Raw genomic sequence first — 10,427 nt, forward strand, 5'->3', positions numbered from 1 at the left:
TAAGTTAAATTTTAGTATTTTTATTTTTATTTGAAGTAAGATTACATGAAATATTTAAATTTCATTTTTTATGAATGGCATTAATAAAATATTTTACATAAAGTTAAATTCCATATTTTTTTAAGAATTCGAGCAAAGTCGTGGACTATATAAAAAATGCAAGATCTAAGAATTTGAACAATATTAAAAAAAATTAATTCGTGTTGACCGAATGCAATTCTTGGTAAGTAAGATTCGGTTATGATTTTATTTTATATATCATTTAAGTTGTTAGATGATGAATATGACCTCAAAGTTAAAAATGATATATTATTTAAAATTTTATAAAAATTAAAAATATATAATTTTAAAATATAAAAATTATATTTTATATATATGAACACAAATTTTAACATAAAATATTTATTAAAATACAATAAAAATATATAAATTATTAATATTTTGTACCATAAGAATACGACTTATCAACTCAGCGGTAACCAATTATTATTCTTGCTTGACCACTCCAATATGTAATGTTCCCTTTTTTTTAATTTATTTTTATTCCATTCCTTATCTGTCCGTTACGTCTGTCGACACTTGTCCTCCTGGACACCTAATTTCTCTCTCTCAAGACAATATATCTCATTCATTTTATTGCCCGCTTCTCAGTTCTGAACCCTACCCTGCATCTTTGACGTGTCACAACTTCACTGAGCCATCAACATAAAAGTCAACCATCACGATTTTGACCATCAATAGATTAATCCAAATATGCCACGACACCACTCACTTCTTCCTTTGTCTCCTTCTGTACAACACTCCAACATCTGCTAGGTGTTTTAACTTTGGAAGAACCGACTTTTTGCATTCGCTATTCTTTGTTTTTTTTTTTCTAAAACTTCAGATTTATATGGGAATTAGGGTTTGATTTTTGGTTTTTTTTTTTTTTATCGCCATAAAAAGAAAAAAAATCAATACCCAGCCATGGAAGGTGAGCTAACGGATTGGGAGGTGGTTCACAACTCGGACTCTGACTCAAATTCTATCATGGTTAACTCGCCCGAGTTGAGGAATCTTGAGGAGATCGAAGGTGACGCGGAAGGGCTGATAAGGCCTGATTACTTTTCTCTTGATAATCAGAGTATGTATGCAAAGGAAGGCGGTGTGAGTGAAGAAGGTTCTGTCGAGTCTGATAATCCAAGTTGGATTGATCCCAAGCCGGAGACTCGGTATGCGAGGAATAATTCGGGCGATTTTTGGTCTGATTCTGGTAGTGATCGGTCAGATGGTCGTAAGTTAAGTGATTTCGATGTGAAAAAGGAGTTGGGTTTTGCTGAGAATGAGAAAGTCGCTGTTTGTTTTGAACGGATTGGAGAAGTGGAAGCTAGGAGTGACAAATCGGTTGCATTGAAGCCTGATGATACCAAATTTAGTGATTTGGGTATGAAAAAGGAATTAGGTTTTGGAGGGTTTGGAGAAATTCACCATCAAGATAAGGATTTGGGCAAACTCTGGTCTGATTCTAGTGGAGATGGTTTGATTTCAATGAAGTTTGACGATGTTGAGAAGGAGGGTGACATTGGTTTTAGTGATTGTGTGAAAAAGGGAGCTGAGTTGGAGAATTCAGGTGAGTTTGATGATAGGAATGTCTCCACCGTGGAGTTGAAAGGAGGAGAAGGTAATCTAATTGGGAATGAAGGTTCTACCATTGATGAAATGAAGCTACCTGTGAAATCAGTTTGTGAGGGAGACAAGAAGAGGGTAGTATGGTGGAAAGTTCCTTTTGAGCTCTTGAGATACTGTGTTTTCAAGGTTAGCCCTCTTTGGTCCTTCTCTGTTGCGGCGGCTGTGATGGGTTTTGTTATATTGGGGTACAAATTGTATAAGATGAAGCGGAAGAGCCGGAGCTTGCAGCTGAAGGTTACCATGGATGATAAGGTACGTTGCTGCACATGGTTTCACAGTTCAATTGAACTGCATTCTCTTTTATTAGAAGAATCTTTATGATTTTTTTTTTTTAATTCTTATTGCTTTATCTCTTTGAGATTCTTGATGACTAGTTGAGATCCTTTGTTTGATTGATGATACGATCTAAAATGGACGCAAGCAAGAATTCCACTCAAGCAACAACTTATAACTGAAACAGAGAAGGATTGAGAAGAATTAACTAATGTTCAAGAGAAGAAAGAGAGAGAGAGTAGAGAGATAGAGAGAAATAACAGACGAAGGGAATCTTTAATATTTCATTTCTGATTATCCTCCCTTACTGTCGATACCCGTTTTATAATATCTCTAAACTCAGCATGCGTAACTAATCAAACAATTAACACTAATTAACTAGCTTAACAGACATTTAGAATAAGCACCCTTTATTGGGCTGAAAACAACTGGATTTAAGTAACTACTAGGCCCATTCCCTATTACACTAATAGCCTGTAACAATTGATTAGTCACAGTTCCTACTTTCTTGATTTTGGAGTGTAGAGTAATTTATTTTATTATTAGGTACTTTCCTGAGATCTTGGATTTTACCTGTGCTCCATTTGGTTCACAAAAAGCAACTTTCTGAAAGAGATTTTCTGTGGGAAATATTTTCCATAGAAAGAATATATTTCTCAATGTTGTGTGGTTTTTCCATTCATCTTTCTCTTTGGGTTCCCTCTCACTTACAACCCCAGCTTACCACTCTGCTATGAAGGAGTGTGGCTGGACTGCTTCATCTTTTCTTTTCCTCCTTCACTGTTTTATTTGCTCTCACTGACCCAAAACTTTTAACCAATACACTAAACATAATTAAGCTGAATGAAAAACCCATATATAAAATCGAGAAACAAAATCAAGAAGCTTCTCACCATTAAATTGCCCTTAGACTATTTAGCTGACAGTTGCATGGTAGCCAACACATTTATCAGTGTGAAAAGTACACAATTAAAATCTAAAGTATGTTGGATAATCAAGTATCGATAGCAGATCAAGAACATTTTGGTTAATTCAGCTGATTGGAAATTAGAGATTGGTCTATATTTACAGAACTCATCTTCCTAGTTTCATTGGTGGATGATGATGCATCTATTTTCCTCCTTGGCTGCAATGAGAGATCTTGAGAGAGAGAGAGAGAGAGAGAGAGAGTATAAAATTGGGTATGCATGGCAAGATTGACCTTAAAAGCAACTTCCCACGTAAAATTTGTTGGAGAGTTTGAGAGCGAGACAGGGACTGAGGAAGGGAAGGGTTAGTGATAGACAGAATAAAATTGGTTGTGCATGGTAAGATTGATCTCAAAACCAACTTACCATGTAAATTTGTAAGAGTTGCATTCCTTGGTTTAGTGTTTTTTTTTTTACTTGAAAAACCTTTCAGTTGACCTATATTATTTTGGCGTGCCAATTGTTGGACAACAGAAAATGACTTCCTAGACGTCACTTTCTGCTAATGAATGGACACTCTATCCCACTCGCTACCCTGATGCCCCTGTTATTTTGTGTTTTATTTTGAAAGGAATCATTATTCCTTGCAGAAACAATTAATTTATGAGAAATGAAATATGTAGTTGATTCTTTGTTATTCTCTTCTCATTCCATTTGTTCCTTGCACATCTAAGCCAAGTCAGATAGGACGAGTACACGTTTTGGTTCTAATGATCTCGACTTTTTTGTGTTTGTAATTTTAATGTTTGAGGCATAAGGTGATAAAAAAACTTCAGGGATTATGGCCCTTATTTAGTAATTCAACCAATTGACACATGAATCAATCTTTACCAGAAATAACAAGCAATGTTAATGATAGATCTTTAAATCAATTAGATATTGGGCAATCTGTGATGTAGTGGCTGATATTTAAGATACAGTTGTTGAAGAGGTTATGTGTGATCCCTAGTTTGGGTTGCAATTCAAGTTATTCCAGGATCGGTGTTTTGAGTAACCCAAGTTATGAAAGTATGAATCATATTTATCACCATTTGTTCAAGCATTTCTCAAGGTCCTTGTCCCTTTTTTTGGTACATATGTCTGCTTTTAATTAGAGAGAAGACTGGGTTGAAGTGACTCAATCTTAGTTTTAATTGCTTTGATTTTTCTATTTCCCACTTTTAAAACATGGAAAACCCATATATGAAGTGATACTTGAAAGGTCCATCTTTTCATTTTAGCTAAAATAATTTGAGTCCCAAACATCCGTATCCTACTTTTTGACAAGTCAAATGCCTTGACGCATACCATGCTTGACACCACACTTACATCTAACCAACATATATATGCATTACTGTATTGGATAAAACAGATTTCTAATGACTATTTATCTATGAAGTAAGTTTTTTCTTCTACTGTCAAATTGTTTCTTCTTTAATGAATTAATTAGTTTGGGAAGGAGTCAATACAACTACTAGGCTTGAGCTTGGCTCGACTTAAAACTTGGAGGTTCAAGCTTCATTTTCTGTGCTAAAAGTTGACTCTGAAAAATAATTGAGCTGCTTGAACCTGACTTATCATTAACTAAGGAACTCAAAACTCAACTCAAGCTCTAGACCTTGAGATCGAATTCAAAATTCAAATAAAACTTAAAAATGTATAAATAAATAAATATTTTATTTTATTTATATGTAGAAAATATGTAAAAAATTCCAAAACTCAGTGAGGCTGGTGATCTCTCTTGAGTCAAGTATTTCAAAACTTGAACTTTGCCCAACTATTTAGTGGTGCTGCTCAAGCTCAATTCATGTTAAACAAGTCGAATTTAAGTATTCTTCAAATTGAGCCAAGTAGCTCACAAGCAGCATGACTCATTTACTTTCGTACTAATGGGTGGATGTAATTATATGTGGAGTTGTGATTGTAAATTTCTGAGTTCTAATTTCTCATATATCTGGGTGGTTGCATCAACATCTTTATTCTTCTTAAAAAACAACTAAATTATTTGCTTCTTTCCATTATTGTTTTGGGTTGGATAAATTGGTGGATGAGATTTGAGTAATACTTTTCTTCTTCTTCTTTTTTTTTTTTCTTTTTTAAGATATTATTTTCATCCAACTTCGAAACAGGTTTTCCCTTTTATAATTAAAATCTTAGCCCCATTATTTTCTGAGTGTTAAGTTTTTCCTGCATATGGGTTCTTATTCTGCTTGCACTTTGTTTGTTCCCCTTTTTTTGTGTATCATTCGTTTTTTATTTTTGCCTGTTGAGTTTGAGATGTAGTGAATATGGTGATTCAGAGCTTTTGAAAAAAAAAAAAAAACCATATGTTTGTGCTGGTTTTTCTTTCTAAAATAAGAAATATCACTAGGGTTGACTGCTGATACACATTTAACTTTTTGTTCTTTTTGTTGACTTGCATTTGCAGAAGGTGTCTCAGTTCATGACTCGCGCTGCTCGTCTCAATGAAGCATTTTCAGTTGTAAGGCGCGTCCCCATTATACGGCCTTCACTACCGGCTACTGGGGCGAATCCATGGCCTGTAATGAGTTTGAGATAAAAGGCGACGGCTACTGATAAAACATAGACCAAGAAAACCGGGTGTGGACAAGGTAAGCCATAATATTATGTTTGCTTTGCTCTGTTATGCTCTGATGATTGTTTTCAGTTTACTCTTTTCTTTGGGTATGGATTCTGAAATTGTTCAATATGTAAATTTCAGACTGTAAATTGTTTCAGCACCCTTTATATTATATAACCTTAAGCAACAATTTTATATACAAAATCATGCTATTTGTAATTCATAAGTTACGTTTAGTTGGATAGTCCGATCCCGTCCCCTCTGCCCCTCTTCCTTCCTTACCCATTTTGTTGTATTTTCTCTTTTGCATTTATGACCACTCGCATACGTGCCTTACGAGCATGCAATTGTCTGAAATAAAGAGAGAGAAAAAACGTAGATACGGGTAGTAAAGTCCGTGTTTTTGATTTACATATGGCCTATAATTGGTAGATTAGGTAATTTTAAATATAACATAAACAAAATAAAAATGCAATACAATTCAATGTTTTTATAAAGATTGTGTTTAACAGAAATAAAAAAAAATTTTATATTTGATATGTTAATATAAATTATGATATAATAATTTTTGTATTACATATGTTTGATGCGAAAATAAATACATGAGTTTTAAGTCTAATGATAGGTGTTTAAAGGGAGTATATTACTTATAATTATTATAGTTTAATTAATCAATTATAATTTAATATTATATAAAATATATAAAAAAATTATATAGAGTTTTCATTTTTAAATGGTGAATTATTATATAATTTGTTATTATAATTTATTAATTATAATATTTTAAATAAATAATTGTAAATAAAAATTACAAAAAACTCTGGTGTTCTAAGATGGGTTGCCCACCTTGGCCCATAGGTCGGCACTGGGTATTGGTTTAGCTTTTTTTTTCGAGTTTGGCGGAGATTGGCATGACATGATTAGTTAATGAAATAATTTAAAAATATATTTACAAATGGTAAAATATTAAGGTTGTTTTTGCCATTGACAAAATAATGGTTTAAAAATATATTTATTTCTTTTTTAAAGGATAAAATGTTTCGTTTTTGGGGTTTTGCCTCAAGCTTGGATTTGACTTTAATAAACAAATTACACCTGGCTTTATTCAATAGTAAAAAGATTTTGTTGTAGAGATAAAATTTCAACTATAGTGCCCTGATTTGGGGGTTTAAGAAAACGTCTTTTTTTAATTAATTATGTTAAAAATTAGATATATGTATTTAAAAGTTAGTCATACATAAAAAGAATTAATCAAATCATTTGAAACTTAAATATGTAATATCTAAAAAATAATTTTATGTTTAAATTTATAAAATCATAAAATTTTTATGAAATTTTTAGCTTTATTAATTTTTTCTTTATAAAAAGAAAATATGAGAAAAGTCACAAGATGGAAGAGAGACAGGCGGTCAGATTGGATTGATGCGACGCTAGACCGTCGACCATAGCGGAGAGGCAACCCATGGAAGGCTGTTGAGTGCTGCTTTTATAGTATTTCTTGGGATTTTTCAAACCTTTAAAAATATAATAATTTAGAATATGATAGGCAGATATGATATAATATAAAAATAATATGATTTAAAATTTTAATAATAATTATATATAAATTTAATAAATTAAAAATATATATTTTTATAATTTTTATTAAAATAAATTATAATATATATTTTTTATAAAATAAATTATAAATATATGAATTTTAATATTTTATGTGACATGAACAGTCAAATGAAAGATTTAAAGATCAATTTCCAAATTAGCTCGTTTGGAACGAGTGCCACTTCCAATTTCTTGTTAATCAATCAACAAAAGGGAGAGCGCTTTTTATATTTCAGTTTTTAAACTAGCTAACACTCAAAAAGATACCACTGGATTTTAATGTCAAAGGCAAATCTGTGGAACAAATTGGAAAATGTAGTTAAAGCATTAATCCTAGACCATACAGACAAGGAGTAACAGCATTACAGAATTAAGTCCATCTTTTCATAAATAAAGTCCAGTTTCAAAGAAGAGAAGATCCTTTTATTTTTTGGACAGAGGAAGAAAATTTCTTCAAAATTGCAAAAATATATGTTGATGTGTATATATTAAGATGTTAATTGTAGTGACTGTAATGAAACAAACCTGCAATCTCATTGAGTTCCAAGCAGTCAAGGAGGTCAGCTTTTCGCAAAACAAAATGATTCAATCTCCAGAACATTTTAATTCACAAAGAAAATACTCATGTATGTACCTAATGTGCATGAATAAAAGATAAAATTTAAGTAATTAGCAAAAGAGCCAAGTATATTTTTAGCCCTTTCAATGTAAAACACTTGAAAATTAATTTTTCTAAAGGAGAGGTAAAGACGGATAAATGTAGAGATTCTACTTTGGTAGAAATTCTCAGTGTCGCCATCAGTAGCATGACCTATTAGTAAAATATTAATTTTTTATTCAAATGATCATGATTAAGTATTGGTATCAGCAATTATAATTTTTTTTTTCCTGAAAGCAAATAGCTAACCTTTAAACTGGTCATCTGGATAGACAAGGACATCGAAATAAAGCAATCCCCAGGATCAAACTGGAACCCACCAAGATTCAATACGTAGGTAACAACTCTTTTGAGTTTCAAGGCATCGGTGGCACTAAAATTTTGGATACTGTCAACAACAAGAAATGCCTGGGATCAGTATCAACATATATTTGTGAAATCTGCATAAATGCACACATATTTGTGGACAAAACTATAAATGTAAATATTCAAATACTATTGGATGGATCAACAAATCTAATAAAAACTCAATGAGTACAAGTCGAATGTTTATTGTAAATTGTAAATCCAAACACTAGAGAAATCAAGATTGAGTTGTTAGAGACGAATAATATAACACCTAATTAAAAAAAAAAGTTATAGACAGATTGCATAAATCTACATGCGAACTTTCATATTTAAGATGCTGATAAGTCAATGACTATATATATAGTACTAGAAGCACATCTTAAGTCAGACTGGAATTGGATTATTGGTTGAATTAGTCGCGAATCATGACAACTAATTTTAAGGGTATCAATTAATAATGTATAATATGTTTTATCTTATTTCTTTCTTTAGACATATTCTTATTAATATATATATATATATATATATATAATATACTAACAAAAATATGATAAGCGCATAAAATTATAAAAAAAAATTACTATGACAACGTCTTGCTTTTAACAATAATGTAATTTATAATTAATAGTAAAATTATTAATTACATAATCTATCAGTGAATTATGAGAAATTTTTTTATTCTTTTGACAATTTTGAAATTAAATTAAAAAGAAATATGAATAAATCAATCATTAAACATTTTATCAAAACAAGAAAACTAAATATACTTACAAAAGAATAAAGATGAAATTTTCAGACTAAAAGCTATGTTGTTTTTCAATTCTTTTTTAAAGTTTTAGTGTATACACCCTAGAGCCAGTTGATTGGTTGAAGGACATACATCTAAGTTGCCTTAATCACTATATTTTAGTAATTAAAAGTTTTTCTTTCATCAATAAGCAAAAGGATAAAGAGTTATCAAATTGCTAATTGAATGAAGCTCATGGAACACAATTGGTTTACAAAGGAATTGTAAATAGTTACAATTGTGAGATCTTTATGCATCAAAGTTGTGTACTTAAATTGTTCATGGTAAATGTATTGTTTAGATAGGGCATCAACAATGCTTAAAAATAGTATATGTTAAGCCTCCTTGATTATGAAGTAAGTAACTAGTTTCATAGGTTATAGTAAGGAGAAACTTGGGATAATATGTAGGTACTTGTTAGAGAACAAGTTCATTGAATATAGCCTGCTATGAGAACTCTATTTAGTATCTCACTTAAGTGTATATGAAAATGTTCTCATATGTCAGTTGTGTAACTAGTCCTTAGACTTGAAACATTAGTCATTTTGTATATAGATCATTATATTTTGATTTCACCTTTATAGGTTAGGATGTTTGATGCCTAAAAGTGCGCTTTTGGGAACGGTTTAAAGCATATGAATGTGGATGAGTGGTTAAGAAAGGATCCGTCATCCTAGGTGATATGAGAAGACATATCTTATTTATTATTGGCTTTAGTTGACTTATAAAGTCTTTAGTTAAAGCTTGACGATGAATTTAGATGAAATAGTTTTAAGTTAAATTCATAAATGTTAACTAGAAGCTGCATGAATTAATATGAGAGGTCTTGAGAGTAGGCACTACACCATGCTCAAACCTTTCAAAGTATAAGGTGAAATGATCGAATTGCACTAATAGGCTAAACATTGAAAGGTTTAGTTGGGACTTCATTTAACTCTCCAATATTTAGGTGGCTATGATGTATTGCTAGATGCCATTCATGATCAATGAATATACGTTGATCGTTATTGATCAGTTTGATATTATATTCATTACCAATATATTGAAAGTCTAATTGGTCACAAACATATGGTGACATCGTAGAATTAATATGAGATTAATTAATTAAGTTGGACATTACTAAAAGAAACTAAAATAGAGGAATTAAAGCTTACAAGGACTAAATTGCAAGGATTGTAAAAGTTACATCCTTAAGTGCAAAGTAAGAACTGAAGAGAATTATAAATAGATATCTTTCTAGCTCTAGCCACATATCTTAAGACACTTGAGAAGAGTTTATTGCAATTGAAATTTACAAAAACACCAGTCCCCATAACCATAATGTAATCACCCAAGCTAGGGTTTTATCAGAGAGATGCCAACATTTCTTATTTTATAAGAAAAATTGTTTTATTCCTTTTCCTTCTTAATATCTTGAGGCAAACAAATAAGATTTGATTGGTTTCTAGTTGAAACACCTACTAACACAAGTTTAGAATCTGTTTTTGTAAAGGTTTTGGTAATAGGGGCTGTGTAGATCACTATTAAAGGCCAAATGCTTTGGTGGCTTAAGTCTTGATTTCTTTG

The 10,427-nt window shown here is 31.2% G+C and overlaps 1 protein-coding gene across 1 annotated transcript; it reads left to right on the forward strand.

The window, feature by feature from the left end:
* The first annotated feature begins 852 nt into the window (after positions 1–852).
* On the forward strand, positions 853–5,695 carry LOC111287554 (uncharacterized). The gene is made up of 2 exons (XM_022878179.2): positions 853–1,920; positions 5,317–5,695. The coding sequence occupies exons 1-2, from the start codon at positions 967–969 to the stop codon at positions 5,446–5,448; spliced, it is 1,086 nt and encodes a 361-aa protein (XP_022733914.2). The 5' UTR covers positions 853–966; the 3' UTR covers positions 5,449–5,695.
* Positions 5,696–10,427: the final 4,732 nt, after the last annotated feature.

Source organism: Durio zibethinus, chromosome 4 (genome assembly GCF_047325235.1).
Source record: "Durio zibethinus cultivar Kanyao isolate XHJ-2024 chromosome 4, ASM4732523v1, whole genome shotgun sequence".
NCBI lineage: Eukaryota > Viridiplantae > Streptophyta > Magnoliopsida > Malvales > Malvaceae > Durio > Durio zibethinus.